General features: G+C 39.9%; 1 protein-coding gene across 1 annotated transcript in view; it reads left to right on the plus strand.

The window, feature by feature from the left end:
* cacna1db (calcium channel, voltage-dependent, L type, alpha 1D subunit, b) overlaps positions 1-24001 on the plus strand; it is a 153515-nt gene that overhangs the window by 115368 nt on the left and 14146 nt on the right. Inside the window, exons 33-42 of the mRNA XM_056384105.1 lie at positions 590-673; positions 9660-9701; positions 10565-10693; positions 13233-13298; positions 13473-13564; positions 13682-13841; positions 13951-14078; positions 16655-16751; positions 16885-16987; positions 17807-17908. Of these exons, the coding sequence (XP_056240080.1) occupies positions 590-673; positions 9660-9701; positions 10565-10693; positions 13233-13298; positions 13473-13564; positions 13682-13841; positions 13951-14078; positions 16655-16751; positions 16885-16987; positions 17807-17908 (1003 nt within the window). The remainder of the gene's footprint in view (positions 1-589; positions 674-9659; positions 9702-10564; positions 10694-13232; positions 13299-13472; positions 13565-13681; positions 13842-13950; positions 14079-16654; positions 16752-16884; positions 16988-17806; positions 17909-24001) is intronic.

The following is a 24001-nucleotide window of genomic DNA, read 5'->3' on the forward strand; positions in this document are numbered from 1 at the left end:
TCCTTCCTTCCTGTCTTTGATTTACTGAAGTTGAACTGAACTTTTCTTTATTCAAGCCCTCATCCAGTTTTTGCTCATGAAGTCTGCTGAATCTGTTGTGGATGGTTGATCAGCACCACATATATACAGTATGTGCACTGATGGGCTAGAAAATTTCTACGACCAACCTGCGTCTACAACTGTACAGTGTGAAATGTTAACATGTGTATAACATTAAGCCACTGCTCCATAACGATTAGATCTTATGAAATGCTTTAGTTTTACGTCTGTGGTGGCCATTTCTTTCAGCCTGCCTCTATAACCGTGGGGAAAAAAATGATTTTGAAACAGAAAGTGAATGACAGAGGGTTAATTTATCATGTAGACTAGTTACGTTTCCAAAGGAATATTCTTGTAAATCAAACAAGTTATACACTCACAGACTCACTGGCAGGAAGGATTTGACTTTCAACCTCACTCTGTTATATCAAATCACAACGTTTTGATGTTCTCCTCCTTCTTTGCTTTTCTTACCTCTTCTTCCTTTTCTTTATTGCTCTGTTGTCTCTCTCTTTCTTCTTTTCTGTGTTTTTGTTGCCTGTGCTTGCAGAACTATTTTGCTGATGCATGGAACACGTTTGATGCCTTAATTGTTGTGGGTAGCGTGGTTGACATTGCCATCACTGAGATCAATGTAAGTAGTCATTTATCACACATACACACCTGCCTTACTCTTTCCCAGCAAGGGTGCCTTGCTCTAGCATCAGAGCTGCATTCACAATCACTACATTCTCATGCTTAAAGTAAGGACCAGTGTGTAGGATTTATGGCATATAGTGGTGAAGTAATAGATTGCAACCAACTGAGACACCCTCCCTCACTCCCCCCTGTCCAAACGTGTAGGAGAACATCAGGTAACTTAAGAATGTGAAAGGCCCCCCTCTAGAGCTCGTGTGTGTGCATTTATGTGTGTGTCTTTGTGATCTATTGAATAAGAATACTAAAAGTAACCGTCTCTTCCTACTGAAATGCCATAATTCATATGCCATCAGAAAACATGAAGAAATAATGTATGTATCACACATCGGATCCTGATGAAAGACTTATTCAAGTTGAAAATCTCTACTGATGTACATTGTATAATTTGTTGAGAACAAAATTATGAAACAACGGTCAATGGTAACCAAAATCATCAACCCATTAAGGTCTGGATTCACAATCACACTGAAAATAAAAATGAAGAATTGAAATCACAGGCTAATCTGACTTTCGTGAATTTAATCACAGCAACTCATAATGTGACTCAGTAGTGTGTATGGCCTCTGTGTGCCTGTATGCACTCCTGACAACGTCTGGGCATGCTCCTGATGAGTCGGTGGATGGTGTCCTGGGGGATCTCCTTCCAGACCTAGATCAGGGCATCAGTGAGCTCTTGGACAGTCTGTGGCGGTACTTGGCCGTGTTGGATGCACTGTTACATAACGTCCCATAGCTGCTCAATTGGATTTAGGTCAGGGGAACGTGAGTGCCAGTCAATGGCATCAATGCCTTCATCATCCAGGAAGTGCCTACACACTCTCACCACATGAGAGTGCCTACATACTCCGCACCAGGAGGAACCCAGGGCCCACTGCACCAACGTAAGGTCTAATCACTCTGAGGATTTCATCCCGGTACCTAACAGCAGTCAGGGTACCGTTGGCTGTGACATGGAGGTCTGAGCGACCTTCCAAGGATATGCCTCCCCAGACCATCATTGACCCACTGCCAAACTGGTCATGCTGGACGATGTTACAGGCAGCATAACATTCACCGGCGTCTCATCTGTGAAGAGAATGGGACACCAATGGCGGACTTGCCAATTCTGGTGTTCTCTGGCAAATGCCAATCGAGCTGCACGGTGCTGGGCTGTGAGCACAGGTACCACTAGGGGATGACGGGCCCTCATACCACCCTCATGGAGTCTGTTTCTGACAGAGACACAGCAAACCTTCTTGCGACCGCTCGTATGGATGTGCCATACTGGAGGACGTGGACTACCTGTGCAACCTCATTGGGCTGCAGGTACCGCCTCATGCTACTAGAAAGTGACAAGACCACTAGCAAAACACAAAACTAGAGAAGAATCAGTCAGGAAGGATCAGGAGAGAGCAACTGTCTGTGGCCACCACATGCAAAACCATTCCCTTTTAGGAGGGTTGTCTTGCTTTTGCCTCTCCATTGCACCTGTTGTCACTTTCATTTGGACCAAAGCAGGTGAAATTGATTCACAATCACTTGTGCATTCATGCTATCAGATTGCTCTGCACAGTGGATATTAAAATGCAGATGTTTTTTGCTGGTTGGTATCTTTTTTAGGACTTTAGTATTGCAGGTAGTTACAAACATTTATAACTGATAAAAGGGAGTTTTATTGTAAAGTGTAAAACAAATCATCATTTATTAATGAGTTACTACAAGGCTCCTTTTACCAGTTGTAAATGGTAGTAACTCATTAGTTAGATTAATGACTAGTAAGCATTAACTTGATCTTGCCAAATAGTGAGCCTGCATCAACATATGAAAACTGTTTTAACTTGTTAACTTATAATTGTTTATTTATGATTTATAGTGTTAACAACCAAACTAATAACCTAATTATAAACCATTTATAAATCATTTTTAAGGGTAGTCTTATTGTACAGTGGTACCTAATGTACCATCCAAACAGTGACTGCATCTTTTACATAAAATGATCTGTTGTAATTGTACATCAGTCTGTTTGTCTGTTTCTGTTTGTCCCCACCTCCCCTCTCAACCACTGCAGCGTCAGTGTGTGGAGTACGCTCTTAAAGCTCGACCTCTGCGGCGCTACATCCCCAAAAACCCCTACCAGTACAAATTCTGGTATGTGGTCAACTCCACTGGTTTTGAGTACGTCATGTTTGTCCTAATCATCCTCAACACCTTGTGTCTGGCTATACAGGTAAGTGTTCTCCATTAGGTCCTTCGGGTGAAATTGACATAAACTAGTTAGTGCATCTACATTGGTCATTTAATGGTATATAAGTGTCAAATTTATCCAATTATCAGACCCTGACAATGATTAATTCATATGTCTAGGAATGTAAAGGGTGGTTTAGTTTGAATTCTCTCTATGCTGCATGCAGCTAAAATTGTCATCATCCATGCCTCATAATCTGAATACAATTTGCTGTCGTTTTTCTCAATACCCATCAAAATGTAACCACCAACATTGTATTTTTTCACTTGAAAGATCTACATCATTTTGTTTGTCTGTCTGCCTGTCCTTGTCCAGCACCATGGTCAGTCTCATCTGTTTAACTGTGCTATGGACATTCTCAACATGGTCTTCACTGGAGTTTTCACTGTGGAAATGATCCTCAAGCTCATCGCCTTCAAACCCAGAGTAAGTATCTGCTCCTCCTCTCTCCTCTCCTCCTGTGCAGCTACTGTAGTATTTGCAAAATCTAAGCAAGCTACAGGCATAAATATGTAAAACTCCCCGTATGGTTCCTTAAATTCTCTTCCTCAGACTTTTACCTTTAGATCTCCCTTAACATTTTTATTCCTAAAAAGATTCATGGTTGAATTTTTATTTGAAAGCACCCGCCTTTCCCTTTGAACCCAGACCTCATACACTCCTATCCCTGTCACCTTCCCTTCTGCTTCCACTGGCTGTGATGCTTCTGCCATCTTCTCCTTATCTTCACCCTTCATTACTCCTTTCACCGCAACCTCTCTACCTCTTATACTTTCCTGTACCCCCACCCCACCCCACCCCACCCTCCTCCTGCTGGCTGTGCATGCTGCCATATTCAGGGCTATGTCGGGGACGCCTGGAATGTCTTCGATGCCCTGGTGGTGATTGGCAGTGTAGTCGACATCATACTCAGCCAGGTAGAAAGACATCAGTATGTACAACTGTCATTCCTTCTTCCTGCTCTCCCACTGCTGCTGCCACTCTCGTCTTTCTTCTCTTTACATCTTTCCTCCTTTCCTTCCTTCCTGTCTTTGATTTACTGAAGTTGAACTGAACTTTTCTTTATTCAAGCCCTCATCCAGTTTTTGCTCATGAAGTCTGAAGGCTGAATCTGTTGTGGATGGTTGATCAGCACCACATATATACAGTATGTGCACTGATGGGCTAGAAAATTTCTACGACCAACCTGCGTCTACAACTGTACAGTGTGAAATGTTAACATGTGTATAACATTAAGCCACTGCTCCATAACGATTAGATCTTATGAAATGCTTTAGTTTTACGTCTGTGGTGGCCATTTCTTTCAGCCTGCCTCTATAACCGTGAGGAAAAAAATGATTTTGAAACAGAAAGTGAATGACAGAGGGTTAATTTATCATGTAGACTAGTTACGTTTCCAAAGGAATATTCTTGTAAATCAAACAAGTTATACACTCACAGACTCACTGGCAGGAAGGATTTGACTTTCAACCTCACTGTTATATCAAATCACAACGTTTTGATGTTCTCCTCCTTCTTTGCTTTTCTTACCTCTTCTTCCTTTTCTTTATTGCTCTGTTGTCTCTCTCTTTCTTCTTTTCTGTGTTTTTGTTGCCTGTGCTTGCAGAACTATTTTGCTGATGCATGGAACACGTTTGATGCCTTAATTGTTGTGGGTAGCGTGGTTGACATTGCCATCACTGAGATCAATGTAAGTAGTCATTTATCACACATACACACCTGCCTTACTCTTTCCCAGCAAGGGTGCCTTGCTCTAGCATCAGAGCTGCATTCACAATCACTACATTCTCATGCTTAAAGTAAGGACCAGTGTGTAGGATTTATGGCATATAGTGGTGAAGTAATAGATTGCAACCAACTGAGACACCCTCCCTCACTCCCCCCTGTCCAAACGTGTAGGAGAACAGTGGCCATCAGGTAACTTAAGAATGTGAAAGGCCCCCCTCTAGAGCTCGTGTTTGGTTTAACCGTTCTGGGCTCCCTTGTGAAGTAAAAACACAATGACTCTTAGTTTCAGGTGATTATACACTAAGGAAAACACAATAATGAATATTATGTACTATTTCTGCCAATAGAAACCCCTAAATCCTACACACCGGCCCTTTAATGTTCCTCACAACTGGCAGAAAGCCAGTTTTATATGTTAAAATCATGATGACATTGCTTAACTAATGTGATTTGACAGCAGTTTTTGAATAAATGTTTGAATACAGCTTTGTTAGTTTATTATGATACACACTGCACATGAAATCATTATTTAACTGAATAAAGAAAAGGGAAAAGGTGATTGGAAACTTTCACAGGTTGCGATGTTTGTTGTGCTGTAATTAGCTTCCTCTAGTCTTAACAAAGATTGCAAGTTGTGAACATACAGTAGATGTGCAGTATTTGAATATTGATCAGAGGATTATATTTATCAGATATATAGCTTAGAAAACAAAGAATTACGTTTCTCATAATGCTTAATTTTTAAATTAAGACAGTAAGAAAGACAGTTAAAATAAAATGTCAACAGTTTGAGAATCTAAAATATTATTAGGAGCTGTTTTTGAAAGCAGCTCAGTTATAATTTTAAATTTTTGATGTAAACATTTTTGTTGTAACCCCTTTGAATCTGCTGTGCTGCTACTGCAAGGCCACTGTGTGTCCCAGTGTGAAGCCTCCTTGCTTGTTGCAGGCTTGTTCATGTGAAGGTGTCCTGTCAGTCATTTGTTTTGAGTGAATTTTTAAAGAAAATCACACTGTGCACTTTACTGACCATATTCCAGGATACATACTAACATACAAAATAAATAGCACACACAGACAGTTACAGCAACATGGTTAATACAGTATACCTTGTCAACACTTCATATACCATTAGCTGCTATGCTGTACGGTTCTGCAACTGAACCACCTGTGTATTTATTTTTCATATTTCTTGATGTAAATGACCAACATCTTCCTTTCTTCTTTTCCTTTAGATATAATTTTCAGAAAATTTTGCTGCCTTTGCAAGAAAACACTTAGAAAACATCAAACCTCCTTAAGTTAGAAAAGCATCACAGCAAACACTGAACCTTAATTAACCTTAGCCTTAACCTTAAAAAGTCAGGGCACCAGTTAATTTCAAACCAGGTTTGATATCTAAAAAGGTCATAATAATAATAATAATAATAAGAAGAAAAATAGGAAAGTGTCTTAAATATCTAATTACAGTACATCCAGCATGAATTGTAAAATAATTTGGTGAAAAGTATTTGCGGAAATTGTATGAAGACAATAGTAATGATAAAACAAAAACAATAGCAATAAGCTATGTCAGTATTTTGTCTACAGCAGGGTTTCCCAACCTGTTCCAACTCACGGCCCACTTGAAAATGTCAAAAATCATCCAACTCCATCACAATAGGAGGCCAAATAATGGGTTCACAGAGCAGTTGTTATTGTAATAATGGGCAAACATGCCGCAGAAAGCAGGGAAACATGCCGGAAGCTCCAGTCACTAACATAGCATCTGAAACGTTGCAACACTTTAAGTATTACAGAATTTTCAAGGAACTGTCCATCAGCACTACATTAAAAGGACCGTCTGCAATAGGCTAATTAACGTATAAATTATTACGAATTACAAAACAGTATTATTCATCAAATGAGAAATAGATTGATAGGCCTGTAAACAAACATAAAACCAATGTAGGTCTACATTGCAAATTCGGCACCGGCATGGCCAGACAAAACGTAAATACAAGCAACAGCCATTATTGCAAAGAAATATTAAAACATTGCACTCTTACTTGTGGCTTTTTTATAAACCAACCTGCCAACAATATGAAGACGGCATGGTTTTCAAAACAGGAGTCCATTTCCAGTGGATTTCCCTCCCACTCCCCACATAGAAAGCCAGTATGTGTTTGCTCTATTGTGCTGTATGCAACATCCACTGCTGGCTCACACAGGGGCTTCGATCCCCGCCACATAGCCACAGCTGATCAATGAAAAATTACTTTTTTTTTTTTCAGTGTGTAGGCATAACCAGAAGAAAAATGTTTAAATAAGTAAAGCAACAAAACAAAATTAAAACATTGCACTCTTACTTATAGAGCTGCAGCAGATCAGTTCAACAATAGGCCAACAACATGTTGACTCTGATGTTGCATAGCGGCCACCAAATTTCTTGATGTCTGGCCCAATGGATGACAGTCTCAGTCGAAGATCTGGCTCCATATTCAGTTTATTTCTATATTTAGTTTTTAGTGCCACAAGCACAGAAAAGTCAGTCTCAGAGGTATTTTGTCAGGAAAGGCATTTGAAATCTCACAGCTCTGTCTGAAAGATTGGGATACTCAGAAGCAACATAAAGCCAGAAGTTTGTCAGGTACTTCTGAGAAAACTAGTTTCAATGCAGTGTTGCAGGAAAGTTCCACAAGACTGTCTTGCTCTTTAGTGCTCAGGGCTGCGAGGGCCTTGTCACTGTGTCTGGCGAATGGGTTTATTTTCAAACGAGTCATAATTTGATTGACCGACTCCCTTAACCCACAGCTCCAGTTTTCTAATAGTCGCTTCCACTTTATTCTGGACATTGAACATGTTCACTGCTGTTCCCTGGAGGCTGAGGTTAAGTCAATTTAAGTGAAAATATCTGCCAGGTAACAATGTAGCCAACCACTCAAAAATCACTGAAGCATTGTGCCACTTCAAACTTTGTGTCCAGAAAAAACATCACGTAACTCAAAAAGGTGCGTCAACTTTTTCTTTTGTTTGACGGGGGAGAGGTCACTTGTCATTTAATCATCCGTCTCAACTCTTCCCTTTTATTTCTTCCTATTGCTAACCAGCTATCCCTTTTGACTCTCCAATTTTTGCCATGGATGAGATCTTTTAGTGCACAATCAGACTGAGATAGCACACAAATACAGGTGGGACCACCTTTGATAGTCCGTTCTGGTCCTGTGTCAGAGGCAGTAGGACTTTAACACAGAGAGGCACATATGGTACAAAAAATACAATACAACTAGGAAAGAACTCTACGCACAGCAATACTACCCTGCAATTTCATGGAACACTGTAGCTTAACGTCATACAGGAATGTTCACAGCAAACAAGGACCACTCGAAACTGTAGGTCGGTCGAAACCAATTTGGCCAATAGGGGGAGGCAGAGGGCCCCGCTTGACTCCCGGCGTCACCACATGAGCCCCTGGCAGGATGTCCGGGCACAAAAAGCTATTTAAAATACCTGGCATACAAACAAAGAAAGCGCTCTGAATACAACAATCTATAAACATTAAATCTGAAAATTATTAAGCTTATCTCGCCTGGTCTGGTGACAAGAACCCCCGTGGGGAGCGAATATGGTCTCCCGTGGAAGCAGGAAGCGGTCCCAGATACACTCGGGATGAAGCCAATAGTTACAGGAATTGATCTGCTTGAACCGGCGTGAGGAGGATGTGTGAAGTGCACCGTCATAACAGCCCCGGGCAGGAAAGGCAAAGGCACTTATTAGTCCCCGGTCCCTCTCTACTTAAAGTAGGCGACCAGCCTCTCCTCCAAATTCAGGAACGGATACCCTACTTAGCCGTCTTCACTGCCGGCAACACTAACAGTTCCGAACAGCACCCTCCCGCCACAGCGCCACAGCCGGCCCAGCTCCGGACAAAGCAATTCAGTTCCCTCGTGCGCCGCCGCCCGTTTAATGCCGACTTTTATTTGGCGCGCCCCTCTCCACTGAGTGTCCACAGGGAGATGAGACCCTCCCCCACAAGTCCTCACTACACTATCATTGGCTCAAAACAAAACAAAACAAAACAAAACAGAAATACTAAAAACAAAACCAAACAAAAACAATGAAAGGAGTTTTAAAAAACTGTTTTTAAAGATCATTGTGTTGTAAAACATTTAAAAAACAGTTTTTATATTAAAATTTTTTATAATCATACTTTTTCACCAGAACTGTACTGTTTTGTAAAGGAACAGTAGTTCATTTTCCCTCAGCCATTGTACACTTGCATTTTATGTGTTACTGCTGGGAACATGTGGTAAAGCCTTGGCATGACAGATTTTATGCTTCACGATGATGATGTTCTTGTTTGTGCTGTGTGATTCAGTGTTAAATAGCCTAACTCACAGTGATACCTGATGATTTATTTATGCTTTTTTTCTTCTCGATAGACGAGTGCTTTAAGGTGTTTTTTACTATGACAGGTTTCGACTGCTGTCTTCCTGCAATCTTCCAAGAGTCACGTGATGTTGCTGATTAAAACAAGCAACATACAAAATGAACAGTCCGAAGACAAACAAACTAAAACGCAAACAGTATGTGTGTATGTGTTTTTTTTACACTTGATACAAACACCAAGATGGATGAGTCACTGTCTTGTTGTTATAGTACAAATACACAAGACTTTTAACAAGAAATATAAATTTAAAGTAGTAAAATGTCGACATGATTTTGTTGTCTGACTTGGAAAAGCTATGTTTGTATGTGGACGACCACACCTGTATAATCAACAGCTGATAAGACACGTGGGAAGACAGCAGTCTAAACATGTCAGGGTAAAAACACCTCAAAGCACTCGTCTATCAAGAAGAAAAAATAGTTACAGTGGAGACAGGATGAACCTTTTTGGAAAAGATACCTGATGACATTTTCAGTAGCATTGACTCATGAACCGTTTGGTTTGTGTAACTTGGATTAACCTTAGGCTTTTGGTTTCAAGTCGGCAGCCCTTCCTGTCTTCAAGGTGATAGTGGAGCCAGGGGTAAGAAGAACCCCCTCCTCCTCCATTTAAAGCCCTCACCCTTTTGTGTTAATGCAGAAGTTAAAGCATCAAGGTCTTTTTGTTGTTGCTCTCTGTCACTCACCAATGAAACATTGAGATGCTTTCTTCCAGAGCTTCAGGTTTCACTTATTCAGTAAAATGTGAGGGTTTGTGAGTGAACTCTCAATGTTTGTCAAAGTCCTGTTTTGAATCCACCTGTTTTGTTGCATTTTGGCTCCAGTTTGATTCAGCTGACATTTTGTCCTGTCTGGGTGCATGGCATGACACAGGGGGTACAGTAACACTGTATGGTATTTATTTGGTCATTTATTCATTTAAACAAAGCTTTTCCTAGTCAGACAACAAAATCATGTCGACGTTTCTTGTTAAAAGTCTTGTGTATTTGTACTATAACAAGAAGACAGTAACTCATCCATCTTGGTGTTTGTATCAAGTGTAAAAAAACCAAAAACTATTACTGTTTGCGTTTTAGTTTGTTTGTCTTTGGACTGTTCATTTTGTATGTTGCTTGTTTTAATTAGCCATTCTGAGTTAAATGTGCCGTATTTGTAAGTCCTCCAGGTCTGTTAATGGCATGGTATTTAAGACACAGTCAGTCCACATGCATGGTGATTGTTGTCATTGCAAAGATGCAGAAAAATCACATACTAGGAGATTCCATCATAGTAATTTTTGACCATTTAATTAATCACGCCTGTGAGATAATGTTACATGAAGATTGACAGAATGCATGTATGACTGACTGACTGCATGAATGAAATAGTGGTGCAGAGGTTTATCAGTGTCTGTTTTGATGTTACACTATCTGTTTTTTTAATCAATCCTCACCTCCTCCACCTCAGAACACAGAAGACAGCGCTCGCATCTCCATCACCTTCTTCCGCCTGTTCAGGGTGATGCGATTGGTTAAACTGCTGAGCAGGGGGGAGGGCATCAGGACTCTCCTGTGGACATTCATCAAGTCCTTCCAGGTGAGATCGTAGGATAAGCAGCCAGTAAAGGTACCTTTTGAATCTGCTATTAATAATTTGCGAGTTAAATTAGTTTTAAGCCATGAAAACGCCATAAGAAAGAAGCTTTAAAGGTGTAATGTGTAAGATTGTGCTACTTGCTCCACCTCCATAGGGGGCAGCATTTCACTGTTGAAAGCACCGAAACGAATTATGAGTAAATGTAATACAAACAGAATGTTTTTATTTACCTATAAAAATATGAAGGCAAGGGGATACTGTATAACACATGGGTGTCACGCTACAGCAGCATGAGGAAGGCATGATGACATCATCACAAAGGCAGAATTAGAAAATAAGGTTTATTGTCAGGTAGTTTTTTTACTTACATTTACTGTATACTGCACCAAACACCAAGCCAAATATCTTGTATTTATATAACAAAAAAAGGTAAAATACTGCAACAGTTAAAAGATAAATATACATAGATGAAAAAAAATGAAAAAGATACTACACAAAATACTATAACTATGTACACGTGTTTTAGAATGACAAAACTCCTGCTGAGCAGCATATGCAAAAGATCACAGTATAGACAATATGTGTTCTGTGCAGGGATAATACTCCAACGTGTTGCTGTAATGTGGATTTTGATGGTTGATGAGGCCAGATGCAGAAGAAAAGGCAGGTGCTGGTCCATCGCTGGGGATGACTGGACTGGAATTCTGGTCCTAATACAGACAAACATGTGATAGGACAATTAGTTTATATCATACATGTTATTTATATTCATACATGTTAGGTCTGTTGTCTGTGTATAATAAATAGTAAGGATAGATATGAATATGCTCAAATAAATACAGTATTGGCATGAATATGCTGAGATATACACAATGTGAACATTAGTAACAGTATGAATATTATGAAATGTAAATGTAAGGAAATGAAAAGTAAACAACAAGAGGTATGATGGGCATTCAACGCACACACTATATAACCAATACATGATAGAGAGTAGTGCAAATATGGATATACTGTGAAATACATAACCAGTATAGGCAGTGGTATAAATATTTTTTATTATCAGTCAGCAGTATGAATATGTATACACTGTGGCTCTGATATAATCACAGTGGTGCAGAGTGGAGCAGGGTGACAGCTGAGGGGAAGAAGCAGATCTGAACCCACTGGTTCTTGAACAAACAGTCTGTTTGTCTTACTTGTAAATGTGACGGTAGAATTTTACTCACCTAGACCCTCCGCACTGTGTCTGAACACTCTCTGCCATTGATGTTGGTGGGACAGGTGGAGGCGGTGACTGTACTGACTCAGTTCCTGATGAAGACAGAGGAATGCTGAAATCTCCTCAGAAATGTAAAGGCCTAGTACACTTTCAATCATGCCTGATCTCGTAACGGTAAAGTGGTTACAATATGGTGAACCAATGGACGTGTATTCACTCGGTCTACTGGATCCATTCTTAATGTACAGTCATTATAAAATAAGCCAAAAGTTACTGAAGTAACTAGTGGACCACAGCTGCAGAAACAGGCTAAATTCTACTAAACCGCTAAAACGTCTGTCGACAGCATCAATATCATACATTTATGCCACTTGAAATGTTTGTCAGTACAGTCATTTGGACTAATGATACTTTTCATCATTAGATGTTACTCACCACTCTAAAAGAAAAGTTGCAAGCTCATCATTAAACCGCATCTCTTTACTCACCCACAGCTGTCTGCAGCGGTGGAAAGCCACACCAAGCTTTATTTGTGTATTGCTTCTTTTCTTTGCCGTTGAACATGGTTTCTTGTCTGAGCGATACTTTGGGATGGAGGTAAAAATCGTTTTCCAGGAGCTTCAGCCATCTCTGTGTTGCTGTGATGCTGGTTGGGAACTGTAGAGTAACTTCAAGCTCTGGAGGAAGCTGTTCTTCTTTGTGGGACTAAGGGCAGACTACATGCTGCACTGACACACAGCATTTAGTGTCATATCTAATAATATCTAGTGGTATTGCAACATGGGATGGGTAGGGGCTAGCTAGTTAGCATGCTAATTTCAACAGATATCTCTGAAATACAACAGATGGAGGTCTTGGTCATGACATCATCACTGTGGCTCCTTCACGTACTGTTGATAGTGTTAGTTTATTTTTTGAACATTATAAAGTTCTGGCCAGATCTAACACATTGCACCTTTAAGAAATTAGCATTAGCATTGAGAAAACACAAGTTGCTGTGTTGGTGTGAGTATGTTGGGACAAGTACAATTAAAACATGGAAAATCCAGTTTGAATAATGCATCATCCATGAGTTTGAAGCTTATCAGACTCATGATGCAGGAAAAAATGCGGCAGGTTCACCTTTTTTGCCGTTGCCATTTGTGTCAGCACACATGTAGCACCAAAGCCATCTGTCTTGTGAAAAATTAGCAGGTGGTATCCTGTGATACAGTGCTAATATCTGTAAACCAAGAAACTATGATTTAACTAAACAATTTGTTATGCTGTAATTGTTTGATAATGTGCATCACTGACTTTCTCTTTTTTCCCACTCAGGCTCTTCCTTATGTTGCCCTCCTGATTGCCATGCTGTTTTTCATATATGCTGTAATCGGAATGCAGGTAAAATGTAATCATTTTTTGAAAATCAAATCCCATACTCAATGCTCTGTAGGATGTATTGCCTTCAGTTTTTTTTTCTTGTAGTTTCATAATCATCATATTATTTTTGTCTTGTCCAGAATGTGAGAGTGGGCTGATTGATTTTTTGGATGACAATTCTTTGTCTGCTTTTAGGTGTTCGGGAAAATAGCCATGGTGGATGGAACACAAATCAACCGCAACAACAACTTTCAAACCTTTCCTCAAGCTGTGCTGATGCTCTTCAGGTATTTGTTTGCATAGCTTAAATTGTTGTTTACAAGCCATTATAATATATAATAATATATGTGTAAAAAAAACCTTTGTTCTGCTGCTGTATTAATATTGTTCTTGTTCTGTGTTAGGTGTGCTACAGGTGAGGCCTGGCAAGAGATCATGCTGGCCTGTCTGCCAGGGAAGCTGTGTGATTCAGAGTCAGACTACAACCCCGGAGAGGAGAGAACCTGCGGCAGTGGTTTCGCCATTATCTACTTCATCAGCTTCTACATGCTCTGTGCTTTTCTGGTAATCTTCAGAAATTACACTGTGTGCAGTGCCAGTAATGTTTGAGCACAGACTTGAGCTTTCACATTCCTCTATACAGTTAAAAAAATGTTGCATGCTCTGGTTTCAGATCATCAACCTATTTGTGGCTGTCATCATGGATAACTTTGACTATCTGACCCGTGATTGGTCCATTCTTGGGCCACATCACCTGGATGAGTTTAAAAGGATCTGGTCCGAATACGACCCTGAAGCCAAGTGAGTACTCAGGACCCATCAACAAAAGCTTTCTCCTGTCCGCTGGTACTGCAGTGAAGCCGGGTAAATCCACACAATGGTCGACAATTTGAATTTTTGCTCTCGTTAAAAGAATGGGGCACCAGTCCTCAGGGAGGACAGTTTGATTAAAATACAGATTGTTCTGATCAATCTCACATCCGAAGTTGTGATTTCTCGATTACAGGGATCTCCGATCTTCACTTCAAAGAAACACAGGCAACGACTGGGTTACGTTGATAATATTTATTGACTAACTAAACACAGTCAAATGAACAAGGATAATGACATGAATCTATAACTAACAATAACTATATCTACCAGCTGAACTAGCAGTGATTTGGGCGATGGTGAAAGAGAATGGATTTAGTTATGTGTATAGCATTTATTCGTAATGGTGGGAAATGATTAAATTGGGATTAGTATTATTCCGACATCAACCCAGTTCGGAGCAAAGGATAGAGTTGCCTACTTTGAGTAGCGGGGCGCTGTTGAGATCCTGGCTGGAGCCCCGGAGTTTGGTTGCTAGGCGACGGGGACGCCACGCTCCAAGTGGGTTTCTCTCAGAGATGACGGCCGTTGCCAGGTCAGCCGGTCCTGGTGTGGCGTGTAGCCGGAGGGCCGGAGGTTGACGGCGGAATAAACGCTAGTATTTAATTTAATTTGCCAGATAAGTTGGAAGCAGTTGGTGTTGGCCAAACGACGCAAAACCTTCAAAATCTTCTAGACAAAAGTTGGATTTGTCAAAAAAAAAAAGGAAACGACAAAATTGCTTATACACACCTGTGTGTGATTCAATTTGGAAGGCTTGGCTTGTTGACATAGTAAAAAAAAATTCTATCTATTTATATAAAAGATCCTGCTGTTTTATGTGTGTAGCCGGGGAGGCTTGACAGTTGTCGCCACCCCTTTGGTCTTCCTTCTCTTTCTTTGTTTCAATAAAGAAAGAGAGAAATAAAACCTTAAGTTAATTTGTTTAATTTGACTTTACGCGCAAGTGTTGCATATTCTACTCCCACCATGGCCCATTCATTTTGACAACGGCCTATATCAACTACCTAACTAAAGTTTGGAATATACAAGATAAACTAATAACATCATCATGGTTAATAGTACACATAAAATATATGGATTAATGAAAGGAAACCAATTGGTAACCACACAAATATATAGCTAAGTTACAATATGAAACAGTAATGTCAAAGTGATGTATTAAGTTGTCTATCCCTTAATTCCCTAGAGGATAAGGGGTCCAGAGTGGTCCTTAGATGGCAGTATTGTAAAGTGGTGGATATTTACCTTAGAACTAATAAAACCTATCTCAGCCTCCCTTTGGGCTACAGAAATGAACTTTGGATCATACTTAGTTGAAATCTTTCCAGAGTAATACTGCATGAATTACCTGGTGATAGGACGTTTGGTTCAATGACATTTCAGTAATGCTTTATAAATGTGGAATAGTTCATCAATCCGGCTTGGAATGTAGGATGGTTTTATGGCGGGGGTCTGTGGTTCCTCGTGAGACCCCCCTTTGGGTAAGAAAGGGTGTTAAAGGTGAGAGTGTTGTTTTCTCTTGTGAGAGAAAAATGAGTCAAGAGTGTGAATCCTGGTGGTTTAGCACCTTGATGGGCTAAATGTTCCTTTCCATGTTATTTGATAAGAGGTGGCACCCTCCTATCAATCCCGGATGAGTGTCAGGGATGAAACATGAATTCAGTGTCAGTCTGTGGGGGAGAGTTGTGTTTGTCTCCCATTTGTTGCGGGAGTGTTGGTTCATGATGAGTTCCATGAGCTAGCCACAAATTCCGATGGCATCTTTAAAAGCTGGTCTATTCATGAGGGGAACTCATTTCGTCCCTGTTTACTATCCAAGTGATAGTTTGATGATGGGAAAGTGGACATGGGAGGCTCCCCATATCTTCCAGAGCACCCCAGTGTCCTTACCATAAATCTGGTGTCCGGTCACTGGCGTCCACCAGTGTCCGCTACATCTCCATGAAACATATGAGACGACACTCACGATATGCTCGCTGGTTCTTCACAGGTGCCTCCAGTTCATCACACTTGTTAGCCAGGGAGTTGACATTTCCCATGAGGATCGATGGTAGAAAAGGCTTATATCTCCATCTCCTAGCCTTTAGCTTAGCCCCGGCTCCAGTATGGCTTCTTCAGCTTAGTCAGTACTGGATGTTTAACTCCATATCTGATAAACTTTAAAGCCAGGAGTTCCTCCTTCGTATACATTATTCTCTCCATCGTCAGACAAAACAACAACGTAGAATAAAAAAAAACGTCACTATACAAAGAATATACTTATATACTATACTTATATAATATACTTATAGCCTATATACAAATATATTGCAGAAAAAACTAAGAGCTAAGCGGACTTGCTGCCACTTGTTGCCAGCGCATCATTTGATTGATTGGGATGGTGATTGTTTTTTGACAGTTTTGAAGTACACTGACTCATTATCCAGTACTTAATCAAGACATGTAGTGGTGGTGGAAATGTCCTTTGGCATAACATCTTTCATTTGAATGTATCTTGTTTTCAGGGGCAGGATAAAGCACCTCGATGTTGTGACTCTGCTAAGGAGGATCCAACCTCCGCTGGGCTTCGGCAAGCTCTGCCCTCACAGGGTGGCGTGTAAGGTGGGTTTTCCACAACTCAGCGACACACTCACACCTATACAGAAAGAGACATGATTATGATCATCACAAAAATACAAATTTTACATTCCATAGGCTACCTCCTTGTTAATCTGTACTTTGAATTTTCTTTCAGCGTCTGGTGGCAATGAACATGCCCCTGAACAGTGATGGCACTGTCATGTTTAATGCCACTTTGTTTGCTCTGGTCCGAACTGCTCTCAAGATTAAGACTGAGGGTGAGTCTTCAAATGCATGCAGCTGTGCATTGCCACTCGGTGCAGCAAAAACAGAACAGTATGAAATACATTGAATTTTAAGTCCAGGCATAAAAGTCATTTAAGATGTGATCAATGATTTAGTTATTTGGTCAGTTATTCACCCATGATCCATAATGAGTCTAGAGATCATGAACAGAGTCAAGCAAGCAAACATGCCCTATACTGTAGTCTGCTACCACATAGGCAGAAAAAAATGTGGACCTTTACAGTGGTGAACTAAACTGACAAAAGAAATAAATTCATCAGTCAGGATAGAAGCATGAATAGAATGAAACCAAACATACCAAGACATCAAACACTGCTTCCATAAGTCTGCACTGAGAAAACATGTGCTTCTTCAGAATTATTGACCAAAGCTTGGCTGGGACGTTTTGAATGAATGTCACGTCATGCTGCTTTAACTTTTAATATAATAGTCCCTTATTCAGAGCTGGGTCAGAGTCTTGAAGTTGTTGTGGTCAGGGTTCTAGTATGCTTAGTATGCATAGCAATAAGTAATTTCTCCTCAGTGTCTGATGTTGCATCAGCATGATTTAGTGATATAAGACTGGGGTTGTTTTTTCCTGTTTTAATTATTTATCACCAGGAATTGTGCAATTCATCATAACTTTAAATGTCAAAATTTGGTTAATCTTGTGTCATTGTGTGCATGGGTGACAGAGAGCAATAGATTGCACCACATGCCACTTAATGCAACGGCATACTGATCACTTACTGGTTGCTTTCAACCAAAATAATCTTAAAGTTCTACTTTTCACATTTTCTCTCATTTTCAAGGCAACCTGGAGCAAGCCAATGAGGAGCTTAGAGCTGTGATCAAGAAGATCTGGAAGAGGACCAGCATGAAGCTGCTGGACCAAGTTGTGCCCCCCGCAGGCGGTCAGTGGTCATTACATCATTATCATGCGCTGCTCAGTATCATCCACGATTCAGTGGCCTCACTGTGTCCCTCTCTGTCTGTGCGCTGCTCTCGGGCTCACTTGATTTGAATAAACGCTGCCTCTCATTTGCATTTTCCCAAGGATTAATAATAGTTACCTCACATGTCAACCAGGAAAAATGACACGCATACTATAAGGGACAACAAGCGCTAGAGTCCTAATATCATGACACATTCATTTACATCTGGTCTCTGTTAGTGCAGCATTTGCATTAAGAGAGAAGGAAGTCACACTGCAAACAAATCTACATTTGTGCTTATGTGTATTCATAGGAGGTAGAGTTTCAAACAACGGACATGCATTTGAATGCAATTTTACTATTCCTTTATTTTGAACAGAAAAAGCAGTCAATGATTTTTGCTTTGTTATTTTTTTCACACTTCAGGATGTAGTCTCATGGATTTGCTCTCCCACCATTTACTGTTCATCATCAAGGAATCACACCACTTTTTGATGGAAGAAAGGCTGATCTGTGATATTTCATTTAAAATATATTTTGGTGTGACAATAGAAAAAAATCTGTGTGTCTTTTGGTCTATGAAGCATTCACCTGGCTTTAAAAGGGGGCTTTATTGATTATTTTGTTCCACAGAGAGGCAGACGCTTTTGGAACCACCTTTCAAATCAAATCGAGTGGAAATGTTTAATACACAAAAGATAGATTCAGGAAGGTGTGTCACTTCAAGAAGATATGCAAATGTTAATCCATCAGAAACCTTCAGCATCTTGTTTTTTGCTTTTCTCAAACAGCAAGATCCACTTCCTGACCACAACCAACAAAATGAGATAGGCAGGGGAACAAGCTCGACTGCTACCATTTCCTTTCACTTCAGTTCAAAGAAACTCTTCTTATCGCTGTCAGGCAGACACAGTTTAACTGCTGGCTCTGTCATAATCCCACTGTTTTGTTTATCATTGATCTCGCTGTCTAAAGTTCTTCAGTTTCTCTTCCTCTAGCTACTGAATATACTGAATTTTACTCATTAAAAAACACTCAAAAACACTAAATATTTGAAAATAAGTGCTGATGTGTTTATATGTTGTTTATAAAGTGTTTTCTCTCTGCGCTGAGGCCTCATTCTTACAATCATCTAGAAACCCACTGGATTTTAGTTGGAAGAGCTTACTTTGCTATGAATTTTTTTCCCACAAAGACATTAAACTAGGTGTAAGTGACTTTGTTGTGTGACTTTGGTTAAGTCAGGTTTGGAGTGCACTTCGTTTTTGAACCACTTTATTTGCATGCATCAGATATCAAAGTGAAAGCCAAGATATGCCATTCATATGTGCCATATTTGTAGATATTAAGTTATTGAGGGCTGCTCTTACAGTATTCCTGTGACTGTGTAGTGCAGTTGGAGAGAACACATTTTTGTCAACTTTTGTTGCTCACAATGATGAGTGGCTTTTAATTAACTTTAATCTTATTGTCCATATGCAGTCAAATGAGCTTTTTTTGGCTTTTCAGGTGTTCTTATTCGTTGGTTATTTAATTTCAAGAATGTCCTACATCAAAGGTTTGAAGTCATAGTGAACCAAAACAAATGTGACTCCTGTTCCAGCCACATCAGCTCAGCATGATGCATGTGTCTGCTGCTGAGCATACAGTAAAGCCAGAGTGTGGTTTCCCCTCAGTCAGGCAAAGCTTTCCAAACAGGACATTATTATTAGATGTCAACTTCCACATCCTCCTTTCTACAGCCATACAACTGTGGGGTGAGTCATTAGGGGTCGATGCTTTGAGATGATCATTTCTCTTTACACAAAGAGGATTTTTATTAATAGATGACAGGCACATCTTAGTCTTTGAATGACATTATTTTAACTAATTCCCAAATAAGTGTGAATGTAGCTGCAGTCTACACAGAGCTTCCTCTACCTGGGTCCATGTAGTTTTTCCAATGTCGTCCCACACTTCCACTATGCTTCAGCTATGCTGTGTTTTGAGAGCTTGTCAGATATAATTCAGCTGCATGTCTTTGTGTGTATTAGTTTGCTAATTTCTCTCTTTCTCTCTCTCTCTCTCTCTCTCTCTCTCTCTCTCTCTCTTTTGTAATCCTGTAAGTCCCTCTCTCTTCCACAGCTGTGCCTCCTTTCAGTAGAGTGTTCAGTCAGTTGCTGGCCTTCTTCTCTTCTCTTTCTGCCATCCTGAGGTCTCTGGAGCAGTTCTGTTTTAGTCTGGTGGCATGAAACTACTGATACCTCTCTTAAAAACTTCATCAGTCTCTGTCCAGAAAAAGAATAAGCAGAATTGTTTTGACGCATCATTAAGTAAAATGAAATCTCAACATCTCATCAAGTGGGTCTGTTAAACACAGTCCTAAAATGTGACTGGCTGTAGGGAGTTTTAATATAATAAAATATGTCAAAATGAGACTGATCACTTGCTTCAAAACAAAAATCCTGAAAATTCAAATCCAAATAAATATGATTTACCAAACCAACAAAAAATCTAATTTTACAATGTTTAATATGTTCTCTGTCACAGGTTTTCTTTCTGAACAGAGACTTTCATAGTTTCTCTTCTCTTGCTGTGTTGGGTGATGTAGAGAGACAGGTTAAGTGCTTGAAGATGAATCATCATTCATTGATCCACATGAGAGAATTATGCCTCCGTGTTTAAGCAACCACCCCACTGTCATTTGTCACCTTTACTTGATTCCTCTCCAAGGAAAGCTAGCGACGAAAGAAAAAAAACACATTTCATATACCCCGCAATTCAGACTCCTTTTTTCTTGTTAGTCTCCCTCCCCAGTGCTTCAGAAAACCACTTAATCTGAGTGAGTCAGACCCACGCTTGATCAGCCTCCCTGCATGGCAGATAGTGTGTGTAGTTGCAGCTTCCTCTCTGGCTAAATGTAGTTTCGGTCTTCTCTCTCGTAAAAGAGCTGCAGGTTTGACCCTTGCTGCTTCTCCAAACTCTTACTTTGCTGCCTCCTTGCATGTGCTTCTTGCTACAGATCATGCTGTTTTTCTGGGATGCATATACCTCCGTCTCTGATGGTAAATGTGGCCGTTTGTGGGAGGAATTGGTTAGATTTATTGGAATTGGAAGTATTCACTGCAGTCGTAAAATACAGTGAGATAAACATTTTTTGGTACATTAAAATATATGTGGTCAAGAGAGCACTTGCTTGCATGAGCAGCTGAGTGTGCATGAGTGTTTTTGTCTTTTTGTGTGCAAGAGGGATGTTTCATAACTGCATGTATTTTCATAGATGAAGCGAGATTAAAGTTGCAGACACAGATGTTATCTATTGTTGGTTTAAATGTGTTTGCCTTTGTGTGTGTATGTGTCTGTGTACAAGATTCTTGCTGATGTTTGACATTCAGCTCTGTCAATAGAGCAAGCGTACCCACTTTGCACGCATTAAGGTCTGATATTTAAACAGCGGCATGAAAACCATACAGCTACACCTTTGTTTAATTCCTAAAGTGAAGATTAATAGGGAGTTTAACCACCCTCTGCGTTGTGTCAACACAGCAATAACTCGGGCCTGACCCATGATCCAGTGACACACAAGTTCTACTTCCAGATAAGTCATTTGAGATGACAGTTTCTCTCATGATCTCTTGAGAAATCAGCTTAGTTTACAGGGCAGTGGTGTGTGTGCTGCTCTGTTTTGTTTCCAGCTCTGTGCATGTATGATAATGCTGGTGCAGTGAGGATTTATGGCACTTTGTTAACTAACATGTCTCGGTATTCTTTTCACTTTGATTGTTATAGAAGTATTTTGTTTCAATGTTGAGATATTGTTGTCTTCAGTGGTGGTGCTTCATTATTGTGTGTGATATTTTACTGTTACACATTTTCACAATGATAAAACAAACATTTTGAAACCTTCCATGCTTTTCTCAAAACTGTAAACACAAAACCCAGTTGTCAAACTACATTGACCAAAGCTCTGACTTCTTGCAAAATAACCTCAAAAGTTTTATCTGCGCTTGGAGCACAGATAAAACTGTTTTCAGATCAGACTCAAATCAATTAAAATAAAAACACTACTGATCATCCATTACACACTGCAGAGAAAAATGGAGAAAAGTGTTCAGAGCATATAGCTCTCTTTTTAAAATAGAGAAAAGGCATTTTATATTTTCTTAACTGGTGTGTACATACAAACCAAATTTCTTCTTTGAAGCTGGTGATTATAATGCTACAGAGGGTTGGACTCTTTGTCCTGCTTCACTCACCGTTACAGGTTTTACGATTGCTTACACACTAAAATTAAAAATTATTCAGATTTTGAAAACTCGACAAAGAGCAAAATGTCCGCCCAGATTTGCACAACTATACACACATTCTCAGACTCACACTTTTTGTGAGTCTGAGATATACACTTCTGTACATTAGACACATCATTCAAAATGAAAGCCTTTGTGTGTTATTTGCTAAACACTGCCACTGAAACATCCCGCTCAGTTAGCAATCACCTGACCTCAGAATGCACATGTGAAGACACACACAATCAGGTCACATAGAAATCACAGCTTGATCACCATAGGTTTGCTCTTTGGTATGACCAACAATGGAGTACAATTTTGGAAAGAATTAGAGGAAGGTGGAGGTGTCTGAGTATGAGGAAGAAGAGCAAGAGGACACAGGACAGGGAGTGGCGAAAGGACGGGTCAGCAGAAATAGGACAATTCTTACAGATTAGATCAGTGACAGGATAGACAGCAACTGCAGTACTGTATAGGCCTACTGTATTTTACAGTACAGTATGTTCATGTCGTCTTCAGTTCACTATGGAGAATAAAGAGATTTTGTTTCCCCATTGCATTTGTGTTCATATTTACAGCATGCTACAACTGAGAAATATCAAAAACATACAGTATTAGTGTTTTTATAGATACCATATATCATTAGAAAAGTAGTAATGTGAAACATGTTTTAGATTTAGCATTCGTATGCAGTTGGTAGTGGAAAGATCTATATATTTGCTGTTTGTGTGTAAAGTTTGGAAGCTAAAGTATCATTTTTATAAGAGTTTATATCGTTATTGATGTAGTGCTTGCTTTTGCCAGAGATGTAACATGTTTTGTATTTTGTGTATATGGCATTATTTTGTGTGTGGAGCTCTGACAAACAGGGCCCTAGTTTCTGGAACTGTGTTTTTGCAATAGTGAAAAAGTATTTTACATAAACAAGAACATGGTCTTTTACAGTTGCTGTCACAGTTTTATGTAAAGCTGGACCAAAGTGCAGACCAAAACACAAATGCTGCTAGGTGAAATGAAAGGACTTTACTAACCAAAAACACAAGGAGCACAGGAGTAAGGGACGCAAGCCAGACAGAAGTTCCACAGGATAACACAGAGTACAACTGTATACAATAGGGTAAAACGAACAGGAAGCAGAAGCACGAGGAAACACAGGGGACATGAACAGACGAACTGACACAGACAAAGTGGAGCACAGAGACTAAATAGACACAAGGGAGGCAAGGGTGATCGAACACAGGTGAAACACATTAGGGCGGGAGGACAATCAAACTAGAGGGAAACGAGACAAAGACAGGAAATAAAAACATCAGGAGACACAAGGAAAATAACTACAAAATAAAATAGGAAATGACAATGACAAAAGTCCAGACAAAATCTCAAACATAAAATGTCCGTCATGGCAAACCATGACAGTTGCACAAATTTCATCTTAAATGACTGTTTTTGTTCTTGGTCTTGGTCCTGGTCTTGGTCTTGGTCTTCCTCATCCTTCTCCTCCTCCTCCTCCTCCTCCTCTACTGCTCAGATTATTTTCATCCATTGTTTCTTTCAAACTTCAACCCTCAACAACCTGTGCACTCTGAACTGGTTTATACTGCTTTCATCACATCATTAACAAAAAGTGTGAACAGTTTTCAGTTGTGTGTAAGCTATGACATCTGTGCTGAAACTGTGTTTAACTTCTGCTACTTGTGCTTACCATTATGCATCATAGTGCATCACAATGCACAGTGTGTTTCAGTTAGTGAAAATGTGTGTGAAAAGAGTTTTGCAAAAAGTTGAAATGAGATCTGAAACATGTTTT

The sequence above is a fragment of the Seriola aureovittata genome, chromosome 9 (genome assembly GCF_021018895.1).
Source record: "Seriola aureovittata isolate HTS-2021-v1 ecotype China chromosome 9, ASM2101889v1, whole genome shotgun sequence".
Classification (NCBI taxonomy): Eukaryota; Metazoa; Chordata; class Actinopteri; order Carangiformes; family Carangidae; genus Seriola; species Seriola aureovittata.